This window comes from Melopsittacus undulatus, chromosome 1 (genome assembly GCF_012275295.1).
Source record: "Melopsittacus undulatus isolate bMelUnd1 chromosome 1, bMelUnd1.mat.Z, whole genome shotgun sequence".
NCBI lineage: Eukaryota > Metazoa > Chordata > Aves > Psittaciformes > Psittaculidae > Melopsittacus > Melopsittacus undulatus.
Genome location: NC_047527.1, coordinates 21,944,326 through 21,966,294, shown reverse-complemented (window position 1 = coordinate 21,966,294; position 21,969 = coordinate 21,944,326). Strand labels below are relative to the sequence as shown.

At 40.3% G+C, this 21,969-nt stretch overlaps 2 protein-coding genes across 2 annotated transcripts in view; both read left to right on the top strand.

The window, feature by feature from the left end:
* The first annotated feature begins 4,654 nt into the window (after positions 1–4,654).
* POLR2K (RNA polymerase II, I and III subunit K) lies at positions 4,655–8,485 on the top strand. Its single transcript, XM_005150894.3, has 4 exons — positions 4,655–4,974; positions 6,976–7,039; positions 7,798–7,890; positions 8,323–8,485. The coding sequence occupies exons 2-4, from the start codon at positions 6,979–6,981 to the stop codon at positions 8,343–8,345; spliced, it is 177 nt and encodes a 58-aa protein (XP_005150951.1). The 5' UTR covers positions 4,655–4,974; positions 6,976–6,978; the 3' UTR covers positions 8,346–8,485.
* A 1,385-nt stretch (positions 8,486–9,870) lies between these two features.
* Positions 9,871–21,969, top strand: part of SPAG1 (sperm associated antigen 1) — a 35,469-nt gene continuing 23,370 nt past the window's right edge. Inside the window, exons 1-9 of the mRNA XM_031050523.2 lie at positions 9,871–9,908; positions 11,316–11,457; positions 11,986–12,145; positions 12,497–12,619; positions 16,501–16,568; positions 16,962–17,080; positions 17,583–17,688; positions 19,055–19,185; positions 19,792–19,898. Of these exons, the coding sequence (XP_030906383.1) occupies positions 11,318–11,457; positions 11,986–12,145; positions 12,497–12,619; positions 16,501–16,568; positions 16,962–17,080; positions 17,583–17,688; positions 19,055–19,185; positions 19,792–19,898 (954 nt within the window). The 5' untranslated portion in view covers positions 9,871–9,908; positions 11,316–11,317. The remainder of the gene's footprint in view (positions 9,909–11,315; positions 11,458–11,985; positions 12,146–12,496; positions 12,620–16,500; positions 16,569–16,961; positions 17,081–17,582; positions 17,689–19,054; positions 19,186–19,791; positions 19,899–21,969) is intronic.

Genomic DNA, 21,969 nt, shown 5'->3' with positions numbered 1-21,969 from the left:
AGTCAGTTACAGAGGAAGGACTAAAATCCTTATCTTCTAGATGTAGATTCTTGTGCTGTATGAACTTTTCACACCTATTACCCATTTTGTAGATCTCAAATTGATCTACAATTTAACTGCAACATTTCTGGCAGTTTATAGACCAAAATATTTCATATTCAGAGTCCCAAACTAAATTACGAACAGGATTATGGTATTTAGACAAGTAATAATTTCTAACAAGCTTAGTCTTACAGTGTCCTAAAGAGATAAAAACGTCGGTCATAGAAGGCAGTGATAAATGGTGCCTACAAGTTAAACAGGGGTCCTAGGATGGAATCATGCTTGTTCACAATACTGATTTACATTCCCCAGTAACACACACTGAATATTGATGCTTTGAACTTTTCTGTCCTTGCCACCATTGTTAACAAAACAGATAAAGGAAAAGTTCCAATGATACAAGACTTCTTTGTTATTTAAACAGATATCATATCTGCAGTAAAATTATCTGAAGACCTTGCTCTGTAAGCATCCATATATAAAAACAGGGAAGTCATTAATGCCTTCAAAGGTATTAATATTGAAGATGGTATAGCTAGGTCCTATCTGTAAGATGTGGGTCACTTACCCTAATTTGTGAAGCAACCCGAAATCTTCCAAATGAAAGGTTCTGTAATCAAAAAGTATTGTTTACTTGTACTGATTACCTAAAGTGAGAAAGGATGTAGAGAGAAGAGAGAGAGGTGCAAGAGAAACATTACCTGGCTAAGACACAATTGTCAGTTTACCTATACGTTTACTGCAATGTCTAATTACCCAGCGATGAAGGTAACGGCTACCTAGAGACCAGCCCCCGGGGGATCCTCAGGCACCTGGGATGCCGGACACAAGCAAAGCAGCAGCTTTACTCTCTCATCTGGCAAACGGCTGGGCACAGGATACAGAGCCTACAGGCCCCCTACCACCGGGTGCCGCTGAGCCGGTTGGCGGGACTCCCTGAGGGCTGGAAGCGAGGACCTGCAGGCTGCAGGGAACGGGGATCCTACCGCTCCAGCAGCTCGCCGCCCGGCTCAGGAGCCCGTTGCCCTTAGTGAGGAGCCGCTTCGCTTCTCTCCACCCACACTGGCTCCTCGCGTGCGGCCGCCGCCGCTTTCCCTCGCTTGGATTTGAACTACCCGCCGCACCAACCGCCCCACGCTGCCTCCCCCACCCCTTTCGTGCTGCGGCCCTCGGGACAGGCAGGGCAGGGCGGCGGGCTGAGGGCCTGAGCCTGGGGAGAACGGCTTCGCCGAGCACGAAAGCCTACTCCTCCGAGATACGAGAAGGCTCACCCTTCTCATTACACTTTATACTTCAGCCGTGCGGCCCCCGCCGCACCCAGCCCACCATTAAAGAGTCTTCCTCCCAGCGCCTTGCTTCTCCTCAGGTGCCTGGGGAGGGCGCGGTTTTCCCGCTTCTGTGAGAGCCCCCTCAGCTCCCTGCTGGGGCCGCTAGGGCTGAGGTGGGGGAGAGAGGGGAGCTGCAGAGGCACGGCTTTATCTCAGCCAGCCACAGGCTTTCACACATAGCGAACTTTACACCACAACCTTTAAGGCTGAATTATAAGGGTGCTAATTAATGCGAGTAAATTAGTACATTTGTACCCCACAGCCCAGAAACAAAGCAATCACCGAGCGTTTGTCAAGCGCCACCTAAATAAACTGTCGGCTGGAAGACAGTGAGAAGTCGCTTAGTTTTTGCGTGGGTTTAGTTAATCTGTATATTAAGAATAAAAAAAAAAAGGAATAAACAAATCCACTGGTACTTGGATGCCTGCTTTTTGTGAGCTCGCTAAAGTGGGGCTACACGGGGGGGGGAAGCAGGAGCTTGCTACACAGGGGCATAAGGAAAACCCAGTTAAATCACTGTAGTGTTCTCCTGCTGGGTATTATTCCCCTTCATCTCTCTAGTATAACCCCAGGTTATCTCTAATTTTGTTGCTTCTTTCCCTCTTCACACTTCCAGCTTTCTTCCTCCACCAGGACAGTGAAGGAGAGATATGAAATCATCGTGTGCGACTCTAAAAGCTACACCTACATCTAAAGAAGCAAAGTAGAGGCTTTTCAAAGAAACGCCGAAATGAGGTACTGTCATCCCCGAATTTGCAGCGCTCCCCTCTGGCAACCTCCAGCGTCTGACAGCCGACCTGGGCAGGTTCAGAGTGGTCTCCGGAAACGCGGGCTTAAAAGTCAGGGTATCTGCCCTTTCCTTTTTAGAATAAGAAATTGTTAGAAACTTTCCAGAATGTAATACAAGTTTTCCAGAAGTGCCTTCTGTAGTATCGTCTATTTCACATGTATGAGGGAAAAAACATATTTCAAATAGTTGTATTTATTTATAAAATAAATGATTATTTTTTTTCTGTGAAATTGGCAGCTTGCTAGCGCCTTAGAGCGGGCCCGTAGCTGCATGTTCTGGAGTTCTGTCTCTTGTCACTCAAACCCTGATAGACCAAAAAAAAAAAAAAAGAGAGAGAGAGATGTAACAATTTGTAATTGCCGCATTTAACACAATACACAGAAACATCGCACTAAAAACAAAGCGCGATTTAACAGAAAGCGTCACACACGCACCAAGCAGCCAATCAGAAAAATACAAACCCACACTACAAACCCAAATCCCCCAAACTTGAGAACATTGCTTCTAAACAAAATTAGGTAAAACAGTCTGCAACATACGCTGCGCTTGGTTCTGACCGCGTTTGCTTACCATCTAGAAGTACCCTGCACCTTCCCGCCTAACCTGACAAGCCTTTCCTTACACTTTCCTACAAATTCCCCAAGAGCTGTCTCACTTTCTGGGACAGTGGAGGTCTCCCACACAGCCCCAACCCTTTCTGCTCCTCCAAATCCATGAAGCGTCCTTAGGGGGAGAGTTTATCCGCCCGTCAGACCGCAGACTGCTGTTGAAGCGCTCCTCTGAGGGAAGCGGGCTGTTTCAGAAACGACTGGAAGAACTAAACCTTTAAGATCTGTTAAAACATCCTGTTTTTCCAAGGGAACAGTTAAAAGCTGCCAATAATCAAGCAATTATAAGATTCCTTCCCTAATACGGGAGGCAGCTTCACAGAATTAACTTCAACTGTCTTTTTCATGGTGTAGCGTTATTGACAAGTTCTTTTAAAATTACCGGTTTGACAAACGCGTTTTAAAACATAAAAAGGGCGTAGGGAAATAAGTCTTTTTAAATTTGTTTGTTTATGAGATGGTAATTACTTCGCATGCATTTACCATGAAAGAAAGGGTTCAGGTTTCCCTCCGTCTCTGCTTCACATTCCCTTTATTCTACATATTTATTCAGAGCTGCCTGAAATAACTACTGTATTTTCATTACGTTTAACTTAAATAAAAAATTAGGAAACCCGCAACTATTTATTATTCGCCGAGTTTATTTTAGATGAACTGTAGGTAATGTATGAAGGTGATTTGTTACTATGAAAACAGTATAAATAGATTACCATTGGTAAAACCTCATGCACATCCACGCATTTGGGTGCTTAAGGAACATTTTATACTCAGTATTCAGGAGAAGAAATACATTTCCTTAAATTAGGGAACTTTTTAAATGATGAAGTCATTTAAATTAGCATATTCTCAAAACAGTATTTGTTAAGCATTCTTTTTCCAGAAATAAAGCAAAGATGGGTTATTCTGCTAAATGCTCAGCAAGGATTCCAAATCTGTAACTCTGAGCCAGGGACCGAGAGAGCGCAGCCGGTGTCATTCCAAGTCTCGTCTGTGCTACTCCAGTTAGGGAATCACCGACGTTTGAACTTCTTTCATTGTAACTCACACTTAAAATGTGTTATACCGCGGCTTGTAAATTTGGATTAATATGGGTATATGTGATACTGCCCACAAGCTTAAAATACTTTTACAAGGGCATGTAGTGATAGGACATAGGGGAATAGCATTAATCTATAACAGTGTAGATTTAAATTTGACATTGGGAAGAATTTATTTACTGTGAGGGCAGTGAGGTAGTGGCACAGGTTGCCCAGAAAAGCTGTGGCTGCCCCATCCCTGGCACTGTTCAAGGCCACGCTGGACTCGGCTTTCAGCAACCTGGTCTGGTGGAAGGTGTCTCTGGCCCTGGCAGGGGGTTGGAACTGGATAAGACTTAAATTCCCTTTCAACCCAAACGGTTCTGAGACTCTATGAATACCAAGATGCTGTTTTTATCCAAGTGTCTTGGATAGAACAGAAGACCCGGGGGCGCGTGCCCGGCCGTGTTAAAGCCCCGCGGCTGCCTGACCCGCGCACGCACAGCCGGCCGGGCGCCGCCACACAGAAAAGCCGGGTGCACTGGATCTTGTCGCGCTACCCCTGTACCGCCCACCGTCCTCTTCGTACACCGGCGATACGATTCAGCCGAAAGCTTGAACATTTAAGAAACGCCACCGAATATTCTGCGTTTTCCTCATATGAGGTTAACGCGCACAGTCGTTATAAAAGCATTTATTGCTTTCTCGGCTTCACTACCCAGAGGGGAAGAGACCGTAGGTGTCGGGATTAGCCGGCCGGGCAAGGACTCCCGCGACTGCCTCAGTCTCGCGTGCCTTGACTCTGGCGGCCGGTAGCAGAGCGGCACGCCCTGATGCGAAGGGCGGCACCGGCGCATGGTGTGTCGTCATCAGGCGGCGCTGTGGGCAGAGCGAGGCGGGTGTTGTTGTGCAGGCGAGTGGTGGTTTGGGTTTTGCTTGGGGGTTCTGGGATTCTTCCGGCGGAGTCGGTGGTGCCCTTCGGAGCGGGGAGGTGGAGAGACCCTGGCGAGTAGGAAAATGCCTGACCTAGCCTCGGCCTTTGCTCCTGCGTAAAAGCCCCCCCGGGGAGGTAGGGGAGGCCCCGGTGCGGGATTGGTGCGGGCTGGGGTGCCTGCGGTTGAGTAAGGCCGGCTGGCCGTCCCCCTTCGTGGGTGCTACGGGACGTGAAGCAGCGGATTTGTCTCTCACAGGTATGTAATAGCTCGGCTGACGTCCCGCGTCTTGGCGGTAGATGGCGGCTGCACCCGAGTGCATCGCTGTGTGCCCTTTGCCTCTGGCACCTCGGCAGCACTTGTACCTGGAGGCCGGCCAATCCGTGGCACCTCACTGCAAAATACATAGCTGTAGCCTTTAGTAGCAGTATTATTTTGCTGCATGAGCATCACTCAGCGTGCTACTGCAGCTCTGGTCCCTCCATAGTTCAGTTCTCTGGCTTGGAAATTGCTCAAGTGCTAATGAATTAGTATATCTTGCTATAATGTATTATTACTATAATTATAACTGTAATGTTGTCTTACTATAATGTACTGACACAAAAAGGCCATAACACCTGTGGATCAAGATGCCACTGTGGTTAAGGTAAGGCGAAACCTTACTTGAAAGCTAGAGTTTACTGAATTGTCTCTAATTCTCTCAAATGGAGTGGCATAATGGGATTTTGAAAAGGTGGTTTGTTAGGTGCTGACTGGACTCTTAAACAGGATGAACTGCTTCTGTTAAGCCTGTAATTCTATTTTCAAGACCCTAGCTCAAACAAACTGAAGATAGGGAAATAATCCTTACTGTAATATTAAGCAAAAGCAGCCAAGAGTCATGCTTATAAAGAAGCATTATGAATGCAATTCACTGGCATAAGGGTAAGGAATCTTTGTCTCCTCTGTCAGGCAGAACAGTGACATAGAAGACAGGTACCTCAGAAGATTAAAAAAACATGTACAAGGAGATACATCTTAGTCTAGTCTTGAATTGTGTAGAAAAAAGTGTTGAGTAGCTGTCTAGTGGTTACAGTAGCAACCTTGAAACTTATGGTTGCAGCCATATTTCTGTGTTATAATGGGGTTATTTAAAGCTTGGTATCATGTTTTTGGAGGATATGTAACTGTTTAGTCGAAGGAATGCTTGTCTTTAAATAAATCCAAACAATCAAAAATGTCATAGGGCATTAAGAAGTGTTTGAAGAGTAGCACTGTTTTACCAAACTCTTGATCAGTTTGGTGATTGTGCACACCAATGTTAGGATTCTGAGGGCTAAATTTCTTCTCTGCCCCTCCCCCTCCCCGTTTTTTTTAATTCCTCTTACTCTTCTACCTACAGTCTGTTCCAAGGATTTATAATTCCTTAAATCAGTGAAAAGGTAGATTAGGTTAGCTAGTGTTGTATCACAGGGGGAAAGGAAAAATGCAAGCTTATCTTGTTTTATGATAACACTGTTGATAATTTACATAAGAAATAATTTATGTTTCTAGTAGGGCATTGGCAGGAGGTAGGAATAAAATGTTAATAGGGCTTTAATATTTAGAATCTCATTAAATAGAAAATGTGCTGTCTGCTCTGGAGACCTCAGTACAGGAAAGTCACGGACCTGTTGGAGAGGGTCCAGAGGAGACCCTGGAGAAGTAATCAAGGGGATGGAGCACCTCTGCTATGAGGAAAGGCTGAGAAAGTTGTGTTTGTTCAGCCTGGAGAAGACTGGGGAGACCTTTCAATACTTAAAAGGAGTTTATAATAAAGATGAGAAGAGACATTTTAGCAGGGCCTGTTGCTATAGGACAAGGGGTGATGGGTTTAAACTGAAAGAAGGGAGATTCAGGCCGAACATGAAGAAATATTTTTACAATGAGGGTGGTAAAACACTGGCACAGGTTGCCCAGAGAGGTGGTGGATGCACTGTCCCTGGAAACATTCAAGGCCAGGCTGGATGTGGTTCTGAGCAACTTGATCAATCAATTGGAGATGACCCTGTTCATTGCAGGGGGGTTGGACTGAATGACCTTTGAAGATCCCTTCCAACCAAACTATTGTATGATTCTATGATCTTTGGAGGTTTTCTAAACCAGATTGGTAAAGCTCTGAGAAACCTGATGTTACTTTGGTTTTGAGAAGCTGAGCTTTAGACTGAGATACTGAAATGATTATGTATGCCTTGAAAAAGTAATTAAAAAATACTTGATGTGCATGTGTGTTTTGTTTAGAACATGGATTCACAGAAGGATGTTCAGCCTCCAAAGCAGCAGCCAATGATTTACATCTGTGGAGGTAAAGAAAAGACATCAATTTTTTTACTTGTTACTGGAGATTTGGTGTTTTAGTAATGAGGAATGCCTAATTATTATACTGAAGAATGCATAAATACAAATAGTTGTAGTGTGGATACTGGTGTTCTTTAAAGTTTTACACACTGATGGTACGACATACATGGGGTGTATTTGGATAGCAGTGTGGAAGTAATTCATGAGAGCTTGTGGAGATTGCTGTGTGGAGGTCATCCACCTCCAGGGGATGCTTTCTCCAAGTGTCTGCTTGTGGTGCAGACAGTGGACCTTCTATTTAGTGTACTTCAAGAGTTTTTGAAAATGCTATGTGGTTACTCATCTTTTCTTGAAGTGCAGTAGTCAAATTCTCTCTTATCTATACATAAGTCAACAACTTAAGAACTGGTGATTTTGAGCCATCACTTTGAGAATACCTGAAATATTCTGTCTTTAACAAAATAAACTTGGGGGGTTGGGAGAATGAGCTGAAAATTTCATTAGTAGGCAGTCTAGTTGTATCAAGAGTGGAATATATTCTGTACAGTAACAATCTAGTGATTTTTAGTAGGATCCTCTTTGACCTTAATAGAACTGAAGATTGTTAATTTCTTTTTTTATGCAGTATCTTGATACCATTCAGCTCTTTCTACAAATTCATTGCAACTGGTTTTGTTACATTTGCCACAAATAGGAATTTGTTACAATTTTTGAAAGTTGCTGGTTTTATTTACCTACTCCCTTTATCTTCCTCCATCACGTCAGAATGTCATACAGAAAATGAAATAAAGGCAAGAGATCCCATCAGATGCAGAGAATGTGGCTACAGAATAATGTACAAGAAAAGGACAAAAAGATGTATCCTTTTACACATGCACTTGACAGCGTTTGGGAAGCTGTGGATGGAGACAAGGTATATATATATATAAGGGAAACAGAATGGAAGATTTGAGTACTGATGTAAGAATCTTTCAAGGCCAGAAATCAGTATAGTAGAGCAAAATACTATAGGAAATTTCTGCAGTGTGATTGGGCACCTTGTATTTTTTCCTGGCACTTTCTCTCTTTTTAACATTTTCTATGCAAAATATAATAAGCTATAATAGTATGCTGGGTGGATTGTTGGTATTATTCAGCCTTTTAAGAAAAGAAAGATGTGGAGTTAATTAAAGATGAATTTTGAAGTGCTTTTATGTAGTTACTTGTGATTTTAGATTTAGACAGTCTTCTTGCCCCCCCATCTTTTTTTCAATCACAACGCATTTTTTTTCTTTAACTGCACTATTCCAGTGGTGGTTTTTGATGCCCGATGATGTCTGCTGAAGATACAGTGATGTCATACGGCAGTTTAATCTTTCTGATAAGTTTGCTTTGTAAATTCATTCATGTACAAATGCACACTGTTATTTGTGTTCTAAGAGATTGAAATATTAAAGTTTACTGCTATACTAAATTATGTCTATGTTGTTTTTCAGCAGTAGAGTTCTAAATTTGTCCTTTAAATTGTAGTTGGAGTATTCAGTGGTCATTTTAAGTTCAGTGGTATTGTGTTCTTTTTGAGTTAACCTTGTTTTCATTACTCTCATCTAAACTTTATTTGCATTTTCTGTTACATATTCTCTGGACTCCTATAGACTCCATAAAATAACTGTGGTTTGAATAAATTCTGCTGAAAATAAACAGGTTACACAAGCCTAGGCCTGAAATGCAAATCTGCATTTCAAAAGAACAAATCTCAAAGGACTCAAGAGCACCCAGTTCAGGCACCTGTTTGTGAAGGAAGTGTCAAAAAAATAATCTCTCAAAAAAAGAGGGGAGTCAAGGTAAACATCAGGAACAATATGTAAACAGGAATTACCAGTGTGCTTCTGGTCTTGGTTGTGCTCAAGGAAAGAGTTAGATCTGTGCTATAATTTGGGTAGTGTCCCAAAACAAAAATAGCATCTTGTTCTGCTTCTCTGGTGACTTCTCAGGGGACTGTAATAAAAACATCAAAGTGGTTTTGTATTGATGAGCCAGTAATTTTTGCATCTGTTTGGGGTGTGTGTTAAAGATAGTTTATTTCTTATCAATATAGTAAGGTATCCTTGTGCTGCATTGCATGGCTGTGTACTGGCTCGTTAATGAACTGCAGTGGGTCGTTTCAGCTGGTAAAAAAGCATTCTTGAGATTATATTTTGGAGCTGTTTGATAAAGATTGTCTTGGGTATCTTACCTCAGCTATAAAGACATTTCTTATCTCATTTTTTGGAAACCAGGTACACTTCAGTGTAAATGCGTAAGAATGTAGCAGTTTTACTACACTGTTGTTACCAGTTTGCTCTCACCACTGGCACACGTAGTATGTGCAGTGGGTGCTGGCACAAAAGCAACGAGGGCTCGAAGGCTTGTGAGAGCTGCCCGCCGAGGAGAGGGCAGTCTTCGTGCTGCAAACGGCCTGGTGTCGCGAAGGGACGGGGTCTGTGGGGCTGTAGGCAAAGGCAGAGATGAGCATCTGCTGCCATCAGGAAGTGGTGCGGACCTGCTTCACGGAGTAGTTGCCAAGGGCTGCAGGCACCACCGCTGTAGGCACCAGCGTTGGGAGGGCACTGGTTGGTCTAAGCTAAATAAAATACTACATTGAAAACAAACGGAGCTGTAGTTTTAATGAAACATAACGTAAATGCTGTGTTTCTGTGTCGTGACCCCCGGGGCACGCGGTGGAGGATGAGGAGTGCCCCCGCCGCCGCTCTCATCAGCCCTAGCGTTTCGCTCCCTCCCCGCAGCCTCCGCTATACTCGGCTCAGCAGCGCATGCGCGGCGGAAGGCGTGCGTCCCGCGGCTGAGGTGAGGTGTAGGTTGCGTTCGTCTCCCGGAGGCAGTGCGGTCCCGGGCAGGTGAGTTCGGGTGTTCACTGCGCCAGCGTCGCTGCTGGAGCTTAGCGGGGCTGTGCGGAAGCCTCGCAAGGCGGTCACCGAAGGGGCAACTGCGCTGCCCTGTCGTTGCCCTGCGCCCGTCCGTGCGCGCAGCCGGCCGCCATGTTGTACGTAGCAACAGTTGCTAGGGACCGGCTGGCCGCGCTGTGGTGCGAGAGGAACCACTGGTGTTGGCTTTAAAGTAAATTGCTGACACCGGGGGTGAAGGTCCCACTGTCTGAGCCACGGAGCGGGGTTGGGTTGGGCTGGACTGTGCGAGTGCGGGGAGCTGCCCGCAGGCGAGGAGTGCGCTGGGCTGAGGCGCTGCCGTGCGACCGAGGGGTCCGCGTCACCGCCTGGCCCGAGAGCTGCTCCGGGCAGCTCCCTGACAGCTACGGAAATACGGACGAGGGAGAAGGTGCTGCAGTCTGTGATGAGTGCCTCTCTTGCTTTTTACTCCTATTGTTTCCTGTATTGCTCCGTTTCTCCCCTACTGAAACTGCACATTCTCAGGACAGAATCCTGTCTTTACGCAATATCTAATTACGACCAGTTACAATTGAGTATTGTTTAAATAATAAACTATTTTTGTGCAACTAAAAATTAATGTGTGTGATTATGTTACTTTAATTGAGTTTATATTCATTTGTTGCTATTATTGTGTACTAGCTAGCTGCCCTTATCACTTTAAGCACTATAGAACATGGGGAGGAAAAAAAAAAGAATGTCTGCTTCACAGAGCTTGGAATCAAAATAGAAGAAGATGCAGATAAGCAGTTCAAAGGTACAGGGAGACAGGAAGTGTCCCATTTCAAAACCTCATTTAATCAGTTAGAGACTTACTGGAAAAGATTTAGGTTAGTAGACTAAGATAATCGGAGGTCCAGAAAATGCAGTTAGTGAAGAAAGACAATTGGTTTTATTTTGGCTAAAGAGAAGGCAAAAGTTATCATTCCATTAGATGCACTGAATCGGTAAACATCCTGCCTCTGGAAAAAAAGTACAGGGTACTGCACCATCCACACCACACTTGCTTAAAATAGATAATACCATATTGTGTTTAAAGTATAATGGAGAATCTAGTAGGCAAAAATTGATATCTTTAAGCACTCTTTCTGACATGTTCTGCCTTGCAGAATCAGTAGACTTGTCCATATTCTTTTTCCAAAGCATGTCTCATAATTGTACTTCTGTAAGCAAACCTCTGTCAAAACCAGTTTGTGTGGTCAGGGCTTGCAATTTGATTTTTTTCTTTTGTGGCAATAGTTCTGTTTGCATAACAGAGTAGTACTTCTGAGCATAAGTAGGGTTATTTCTTAAATTAGCATTGCTTTAAAATACAACTAAGTGCCTACAGAATCACTACATTTGTTCCCTTTTAATATTTAGTTATGGGTGATGAGTCACTACCATTTTTTATGGACCAAGGAACCACTAAAACATTTCAAATACCCATTGGTCACTTGGACTACAGGTTCATTGAAAAATGCACAGATGTTAAACACCTGGAAAAGATTCTCAGGATATTAAGGTAAACATGATATTTCTCACCTTCATTACTAATTATGTCAATGCTCTGTAAAATTCAACAGAACTTGTACCTAAATATTCTATTTGTCTTGAACCTTTTTATGACTTTCTAATTTAAAAATTAAAAACCAAAATTAAGGTAATTATGTTAAAAGTGCACAAATGATAATGCTAGAAATCCAAGTCTTGTTCTAACCATCCAAAAGATGTGAGTAACCCAATGCCAGTTTTTCTCAAATACTGCTGTCTTGCCTGAGTGTGGTCATTTCAGATGTCATCCCTGTTTAACTTCTACAGAAAAAAAACACAATCATTTTTTTCCTGAGCACTGTGATAATTTTGAACTGTGTTTGTACGTGCATTGGAAAGTGGTTGAAACCTAACTGACTGGGATTTTCTGGTTATAGTAGAATTCAATTGTAACAGGAAAATAGTCCTCTGCAGTCTCTGTGATGACTATACATGAAGAGAAATATGGAAGATGCAGTGCAGTTCAGTTCTGTAACTTTCATATCTTTGCATTTTAAAGATCTGGTGAGGAGGGATGTTATCCTGAACTTACATTGTTTTGTGAAAAGCGCATTGAGCACTTAGATCCAAGGAGCAGGGCTCTGAGAAAAGAAAAGCCTGCAGCCACAGCTTCTGATTTCACAGCTGAAGAATGGGAGACAATTAATGGTGAACTTATGGTACAGTATAACTCTATAATGGTCAGTAATACAATCTCATTGATGTCTCAATCTTCTTTTTGTGCATAAGTAGAATGAAATTGTTTAATTAAATTAGGAAGTGATCAAAAGATTATGGTGGGGGTTTTATTATTTTCTTCAGTTGGTGTCATTGAATCTTTAATCTCCTTTTTAGCTCTACAAATTTTTTTGGTAGATTTCTTTTTATTCAAAAAAGCACAATTACTTTTTGTCTTAATTGCTTTTCCCCATTAAGAGCACTGTGTTATAAGGATAGTAATTAGTGTAATTTTAGACTATGAAGTATATCTGCTTTACTGCCTTAACATACATATATTTATTTCTTTTCAGAGCTGGGTAACAGAAATGAATGAAGATGATAAGAAACCACAATTCCTGAGAACAGATTCACTACATGAAAGACAAGATAATTTGCCTCCTATTCGTTGTTCCAGTTGTTTTGCTGCTAATCAGGTATCTCTAGTTTTCTAATGTGTGTTAATCATATGCCTTTCTAAAATCTGGAAATTTTATCTCTATAGACTTCCAGGTATTGGGCCTTTCTTACTAGTTCTATTTTGTTAACCAGCAAATAAAAACCTTTTAAGTTGCTCTACAAAAGACTGATGTGCCTCCTTAGTACTAGCAAGTGTCTTGTAATAATGTTTTAATTCTGATGAAGCAATCACTCTGGAGCAAATCTTCTTAAATAACCTTTTATGTTCTTTGATTCACATTTCAAGTGGTGTTAAGCATATGAACTAGGTTCCTTTCAGAGAAGCTATGCCACAAGATTTTCTCCAGCTGCCAGTAGGTTTTTGTTCCATGAGACCAGACAGGAGCTAATCCAAAATAAATACCCTTTTTATTTTGAAGTTTGGAAGTGAGAAATTTTATAAAAGGATCCTTACAGGTTATGTGATATTTTTTATTAATTGATAATTTGACAACATTTATTGGAATAATTATGTATTATTATAACTTGTTTTCCATACAAGGTTGAGGTGTTTGCATTATTACCCAGAAAACCTAGATACAGCTTTATGTCTTACTTGTGGTTTATGATTTCCATTCCTTTTGTCCAAGCAGATGGCTTCTGAAGTAATTGTAACCTGTCCTGGAAGAGTTTTAGAATTCCGTCTTTTACTATAGCAGTGCAGTTATACCACTACTAGATCAGTAATGAATTAAAAGAAGCTGTTTCTATAGTATGCACTAAATTTACGCCTGTAAATATATATTTTTTTCTTTTTTTTTCTTGCTGATAAAGTTGTGTGTAATTCTACAAATTTTAAACAGTTTTTTGCTAGTCATTTAGGACTGTAATTATTATTTACACTGGTTGCATAATTTTGCCATGTGGTATTAAGTACAAAGTTGGGATGATAAACTTCTACTTTATGCTAAAAGGAAATCCACAAACCCTTCTATAATTTTATGTTGTTATTTGATTGGAGGCTGTTCATCTGATCTGATGCATAAAAAGTTCAGTATCTTCAATGAAGCCAATTCTGGAAAACCTTACTGACCCTAAAACAGTGGGTTGTATCAATGGGTACAAGTTTGGTAAATGAAAGCATCTTGTGTTTGTAACCAGTTTTCTTGTTGATGTAGGTACAGTTTCAATTCACTACTAATAGCTTATAACTCTAGATGGTGGTCTCTTTTTATTGATGTGGAGTCATGGGGAAGATTTACCAAAAATTAATAGGAAAAGAGTGAACTTTATGCCATATTTCCCTTTTTAACACGGTATGGAAGTTTCTTATATCCCTGTTTTTCTTTCACACTGCCCAGGACTGTGAGGTTATACGTATACCCCAAAAGAAAAGAGGACTGGAGAGGCAGCTTGGGTTTTTCTGTTCTTTACTGTCCACATTGCTTAACTGTTGTTTTTGCTCCTCCGCTTTTTCCAGGACAGAACGAAAGCAGCGGTTTAAAGATACTCACTTCCAAATGACTGCTGATGGGATTTCAGCAGACTTGGGTTCCTTTGCCAAACACAGTTCCTAATACTATTCCAGAAAGACTTCTGTCTTCAGATACCTCCTCATGCTAAAGTGCAAGTTTTATGTTACAGCAATCCACTGTGATAGTATCTGTAGCACCTTCATATATTTTGGATCTTCTGAATTAAAAAGGAATACTGGTTAGCTGACACTGAATAGTAAAGTCTTACACCATAACAGAGAGCCCAGAAGAGAACCAAGGCCTACTTCTGTGTCATCTGAACTGAAGCCAGTCCATGTTTTGATATTTGGTCTAGAAACTGTTTACTGGGCTTCACAACCTGTGGGATCAATGGATTGTGAGTTGCAGCAAAAAGAGGAAAAGGGCAGAGATTTTTTTGTTTCAGTCCCATAGCATGCAAATGAACATTTTTCATCAAAGCCTCTTGGATGGGATGCTCTGAAGTATTACTCATTGAGAAATTCTTGACTCTCCTGGAGCCACAATGTGGTTACAGTGATGATCCCAAGAATGAGACCTAGAACTTTAAAAATTGTGCATTTTGAGTAAACTATTCTGCCTTACTCCTTAAAAGGACTAAAAAAGGACCTTAAAAGGACTTAAAAGGAATCATAAAATCATAGAACAGTTTGGCTGGAAGGGACCTTGAGATCGTCTAGATCCAACCCCCCCTACCACAGGCAGGGACACTTTCCATTAGACAGGGTTGCTCAAAGCCCCATCCAGCTTGGCCTTGAACACTGCCAGGGATGGAGCATTCACATGCTGTAGTTTTCTCCCTAAATTAAAGTTGCATTAGTAAATACCTTAAATGAGTTTTCTTCAGAGAGTTTCATTACTTTTGTGTTCATTTAAGATAAGGACTTCTTGTTTGAAAAAAAAAAGATTTAACATGTATTAAATTCCTAAGTTTGTAATATAAGCCAGGATGCAGAATAACTCATGTTTCAGGAAGCCATATTTAGGAGTTACCTCCTCCAAACATGCATTTAGACAAAATGTGTTTCTCATTTTGACTAGCTTGTCATAGAATGGTTTGGATTTGAAAGGATCTTAAGATCATCTAGTTCCAGTGCCCCTACAGGGATGCCTCACACTAGACCATGTTGCCCAAGGCTCTGTCCAACCTGGCCTGGAAGCTTATATAAAGACTGAGAACGTTAAAACTAATTCTGAAGTTGCACACTGTAAAAGTTTGTGTAACCTAACTTTATAGTCAGAAGTGTTTACAGGAAGGGCCACATTTGCATTATGTAAATTGTGGTGTTTACTTCAACTGCAGAGGTATTTCCTTGTTACAGTGTCACCACTGGTAAAGCTAGTTTAAGAGGTTGCTGCTTGTTTCTTTGGTCCAGTTTATCATGTGCTGAGTTGAACTGGTACAGATATTTAGGGATTGTGCCGCAATTTCCATCAGATTGTATGTTTGATCCCAGATAATTGTAAATCTGCAACTCTACAGACAATTGCAGTGCAGGTCAATGAATGTTGGGTTGCAAGGTAAGAGGGGGGTTGAACAGCCAGGACAGAGTAGATGGTAATATTTTGAACTGAGTGTTCTACCTGTTTGGAGCCACACCTTTCTATTAAGTATTGTTGAAGTCAACAAGAAGGGAGGGACATAGCAGAAATATAGTTTCTGGACAGAGGTAGAAGGGTTGACAAAGGTACCAGCTATGGAAATAGGTGCCATTAGTGGAGGAGATGGGTTGTGATACAAGCTAGTTGAATCTGTTATTGGGACTGATTGTTGCAGGAAGGCCCTAAGGATAAATTTTAGGTAAGGCAAACCTCAATGATGGAGCTTGTTTAAAAGCTAGAATGAGTATAAATTATCTTGAGAATTTGCTTGAATGGAGTGTGAAATAGTCAAAGGAAGTCCAGACACTATTTTGAAGTCAAAACATTGTAAATTTGTTGTGAGGGTTCTTGCGACAATATTAATCTGCGCATTGCATTATCTTGGGAATGGCAAGCGTAAAATAAGGTTACTGTTTCAATCTCGGTGCCAAACACCTCATCACAAGGCTGTGTTTTCCCAACACTGAGTTTTTCCTTGCTGTGTTGAAAGGATGGTCTGCAAGGTGGCAGCACAAGATACTAATTAGGAAGAGCAGTCTCCTATCTGAAAGTTTTATCCTATTCCTCTGTGACATATAACCAGACAGTGAAGATAAAGTGTGAGGCTGAAGAGTTCCTCAGATTACTAGGATATGTGAAATACATTAAGATTTTCTTTAAAACAAGACAAATAGAGTTTTGAAGACTATGCTGAGAAGAGTCATGAATAGTGTTAGTTACTAGGAATATGTATTGCAGAAACAAAACAAAAGGCTGTGAATTCCCACTTCAAAAACTTGTTTTACAGGCTGTTTCTTTTTCAGAACAAAAATGTACGAAACAAAGAAAGAAACAAGAAAAACACACCACGGGATTACAGTGAATGGGAGAAGTATGTTAAATCCTTTATATAGATATATATTTAATCTTATTTATTTGTTAAATGGAATATTGGTTGTTCCAGTTAACAATCTTACCTGTCTTTTCTGGGGCGATGGCAATGAGGTGAGGCAGACATTTTTCTTAGTTTGGTTGATTTTAGCCAGAGGGATGAGGGAGAGAGGAGCTAATATAAAAGCAGGACAAGCGCATACACGTGCAAAAGAAGACAACACAAGGAAAGGAGATAAGATTAAACGTCTTTTTCTTAAGTAGTTATGGATAACTGAACACAGCCTTAAACTCTATTTTCCTATGGTTTATAATAGAAATATAGTAAGCCTTTCTATTAGTAGAGGAGTCTTGCTATGCAGCATTATTAAATCTGTAATTTTATTAATTAAAGGTTCGATGTGGAAAAGGAGTGTTCAAAAATCGATGAAAGCTGTGAAGAAAGTAACTCAAAAGCAAGATCCTTTAGCAGGCCAAGTCTACCTGTAATCAGAAAGAAAATAGACACAACTGGTAATGTCTTAGAAACATACAATTTTTCTTTAATTGTAATACTGCGTTGTAGAGTGTGAATACAAATCAAAGAAGCATATTATAGAGTTGAAGGTTTCTGTTTCTCAGCCCCTAGAGATGCTAAACATTGTTAGGTTAACTGAACGTGAAGCCATATTTGAAATAAAATGTAGTCTTGGTGTTAATAATCAGTTAAATATTTATGTTGTGTTTAGGTTGAGAGTACTAGGTAAAGAAGTAGATTATATATCTGTTACAAACCAGTGGTAGAGGTTAGCTGACTGCTTTCATCTTGCACTCTGAATTCTCATTGGAAGAATTATTTTTAGAATAATCTAGAATAATTTTTATTCTAGAAAATACAGTACAAATTTGTCTTTTAGTATGTCATGTTCTTTTAAAAAATAATAAAGATTATGGCATTCAGAATATTTTAGCTCATAGCATTTTGATTGCATCTGTGCCAGCTCTTAGTTGTTGTTATGTATAAATATTTTTCTAGGCATGACAAAGAAAGAGAAGATTTTTATTGCTACTCGTGAAAAAGAAAAGGGCAATGAAGCCTTCGCCAGTGGTGATTATGTGGAAGCAGTGGCATATTATACTCGGTGAGTAAATACTGTTGTGTTCTTTCACTTTAATAGCTATTACTTGTGAATATTATTTTTAGAGCAATGTAATTAAAGCAGCTTCTTGCTGAAACAAATAGTGAAAATTAGATTATTTTTTAAAAGGGCAGAAAGATTTGACAGAAGAATCCTTAAAGCATTGTTGCATCCTGATAGTAATTTATATTTATCTGGAAGAGAAATGGTTAAATAGTGATGGGATGTAATTTGCAGGTATCACAAACTTCTTCAGATTTTTCAAACCCTGTGAGAGTCAAAGGCAAGTTTACACAAGTAAAAGGATAAGCAGCATGCTGAAAAACTAAATTCGTTGCAAATTAATTGTAATAAACTGTATTGGTAGGATTGCCTCAATTGGTAATAAGTAAAATTGATTTAAAAACTTCTTCTTAGGAGAAAGAAAAATCACTGTGTACAGCATCACCATAATACAGTCTGTAATTAGCAGCACTCCAGAAAAAGAGTATATAAACAGAGGATTCAAAAAAATAAGACTCAGGTTACCTTATTTAGTGCTCAGTGGACTGCATTCAGACTTTGGCTTTATATTAATAGAGGTTATTGCTACAAGATCTCTGTTGTATTTGTTTCAAAAAAAGAGTTTAAGATAGACAGAATAGACGACGACAGAAAGAGAAGGATGGGATGGGGCAGCCACAGCTTCTCTGAGCAACCTTTGGCAGTGCCTCACCACCCTTACAGTGAAGAAAGTTTTCCTTGCATCTCTTGCAGTATGCTCTCACCCTGGCACTTCCCTATCATCCCCTCTTCACAGTGAACAGTCCTTCTTTCTAGGTTAGCAAGGGTGTGGACAAAGGTTCTCTTGTACTATGTCATACGCATTCCAGTTGTCCTTGTTCATCAGAGATGATCCTATTGTTATAGAAACTAAAGGCCTGCCTGCAATACCAGCCACATAGCCAAACCTGGAAAATTCATCCACTGGCATCTGAGTCTTTCTCTTTTACAAGCAAGATCAAGGAGAAACCCATGTGCCCTTCCATTATAACTTCCAAAGCTCTGTAGTTACTCTTGATACTCTCAAAGGTTTCATTTGACAGTTTTATTCAAGACTAGATGGATGGTAGCAAGAGGTAACAGTTTAAGTGATAGGTGAGCCATAGCATCTTTCTGCAGCTTCTCAGACCTAAGTCCTGTCAAGCAGCAGACCTCTGAAGATGGTGAATCTAGTTGGTGGATGGTTGCCGCTGGTCCCACAGGAGGGAGTTTAGATTATCAGTATTAATATTGTTTTAATACTGTTTTCAGCTTCCAATAGTGAAGTATTTCTACATTCAGGCTTTCTAGCTATGAGCCTACCATGGTCAATATTCCCCTCTTTCAGAAGTGTATCAGTAATACCCACTGCTGTTGCATATAACAACAAAGCTCAAGCAGAAATCAAACTTCAGAACTGGGACAGTGCTTTGCAGGACTGTGAGAAGGTACTAGATATGGAACCTGGCAACATAAAAGGTAAAGAAGAACATAAACTTGCTCTTCTATGTGTTACTTTATTTCTAGCAAATAAAATAGTACGTCTATTCATGTTGTCCATTGACTTAACTGAGCTTTAGATCAGGTCCAAGTATTAATAAGGAAACAGATGAGTGTAATTTTAATAGTATTTCTGAGGTCAGGGAAGTTTTATGCAGTTCATTCTGTTGATCTGTAATGTGTATTCTTATGTGGTAGCATGGGGCTAACTTGTTTTTCATATGATGACTTAAGCCCTCTTTTATTCATGCAATGCAGTTTCCATAATACCCACACTGAAGTTTTAATTACTTTAAAAGCAACATCAAAACAATGAAAGTTGCTGATTTAATCTTTTCTGAAGGAAATAGCTATATTTGTATGGGCGGAGGAGAAGAGTTGGAGATGCTTCACAGTTCATGATTGGCATCTCAAAAGATGTTATGTGAAATTGAATCATTAAAAATGATCAAGAGAACAGATACACTAATACAGTCATTATGAAGTGAACACAGAATTTTAAAAACTGGTTTACCCTTGAAAATAGTGTATTTTTGTCCACTTTATGCTTCAAATACATAAATAATACTCTTTGTTCCTTTGTAGCTCTGATGCGTCGTGCTACTGTACACAGTCAGCTGCAGAATTACCAGGCAGCTATAGAGGACCTGAGCAGAGTATTATGTGTTGAACCACAAAATGCTATAGCTAAGGTAAAGACCAATGAGTTGACTATGACTAGCAACAGGTTGCATGCAGTTGTAGCATGAAGTGTGTACAGCTTATATTGTTTGATTTGAATATGAGTTTTGAGGACGTGCTCTGCTGTGACAGCAGTCAGTTTGTCAAGATCACATAGGTACCTGTGGTGGAAATTAGGTACTTGAATGTGACCAGACCTTCAGCCTACTGAAGTACCTTCACTACTTAATTGTGAGAACTTGTAGGCACTCAAGTCTTCTCTACCAGCATAATTTAGGTGCCTGAATTTTTGCTGCTGAACATGATTACAGTATTAGTGTCTTAGCTGATCAAAGTTACTTGGACATTTGGCTCAAGAAGATTCACTGGGATAGGTATATTTAAACCTGACACATAATTCACACGAAAAAACCAAAAGAGATGACAAGCTGTTATTGTTAACCTAAAAAGAGATTACCTGGGTTCTGTCCTCAGTTCAGCGTGACATTATAAATCCTCATTTCTCACCTTCAGGCTAGAACGAAAAACCTTTCATACCTTCTAATGAACCCGGACCCTCCTTAGCCAATTTTGGATCTAAGAAAGCCAGAAGTTTTCTTTGGAAACTCAAGATCAGGATGTGGTCCTTGTACGACTTCAGCTATTTAGGAGAGGATTGTTTGTGTCCTGTCATTGGTAGCTTCTTAGGGGTGTTTTGTGGGTTAGAACCTAAGCTTTGCATTTGAACTCTGTGTGTCCTAAGAATCTTCAGGACCAGGCAGTTCTGATACTAAATGTCTCTTTGTCAATTAGGAATCCATCAAACTGTGACATTCCCTCACTTTTTTTTTTTTTACATATGACTTCTGGATGCTGTGCAATTGCCTCATCACCTGAGTTCTGTTCAGCTTCTGTTGGCACATTTTGACCTGCTGTCAGCTTGCTGATTGCTGCTTCTTTCCGTGGAATTATATGATCGCTGCTATTGCTTGCACCAGTGAGAGAGGTCCAAGCCTGTTATGTCAAATTCACCATATACAGCATTCATGCCTTTTAGTGTTCTTGGAGCAGAATTCCTGTCCAGGGTCCTGTTCCAGAGTTTCACATCAACCAAGGAATCAACCTGCCTGATTTCTGCCTGCCCTTCTTTCTTTTTAAACACCTGTCTCTAGATTTGAATTCTAAAAGGGCTTTTGGGATTTTTTTTTTTCAGTCTGCAAGACTGAACCACTAAATAGCTTGTGAGTGTGACAAACTCCACAACAGTCTGTGAAAAGATTGTCAAATCGGCTGTACTGAGACTTGTTATAATACCAGGCATAAGGTACTCTCTCATTTTGAGTACTCTTCCAGAGATGTAAATTCATTAGTAGCTTTGCGGAGTAATGCTTCTGTAGCTGAAAGCAGATGTGTGTACTTTGTTCTTATCTCTGCCAGCTATTATGCCTTGGCTGAGACATCTAGAAGTGACAAGTGTTCGGCAGGGAATTTTGTCAGGTGCTCTTTGTTTGGAGGATCCTCAAAACCCTCTTCAGATAAATATGAATGTATTGAACACATGTAGAGTTAATGTTTATGTGCAAAGTCACTAATATAAAGGTAAATTGATTGTCACTAACTGGAATTCTTCAATATACTTTGTTCACATGAATCGTTGCCTGTTCCTGTTCTTGTTTTATCTTTTCCTTGAGGAAGTGGGTACTGAAATGGCATTTCCTTTTACAGCATTGAATTAAATTCAGAATAGTGCATAATGTTGGTTCTCTGCTCTGGAAGTATAAAGTGCAGTTGGAGTATTTTTTCTTGAGTAATCAAAAATGTTTATGGAATGAGCAGCTGTCTGGTCATGTAATTTGCAGTTCTTACAAGAGGAGCAAACTTTTTCATTATTCAACAGTGTCCTGCTAACTGCCAGAAACCATAGCATAAATTTTGATAAACTGATTTTAGGGTTTTTTTGGAGATCCTGGAAATAATCCACTAGAAATAGTCTGTTTTCTTACTCTTCTGAGTAGACTATGTGAGATACTGCAATAATGCAGTTTGCTTTTTTTCTTTCTGGGTTTTGGTTGTTTGGGTTTCTTTTTTTTTGTTGTTTTTTTT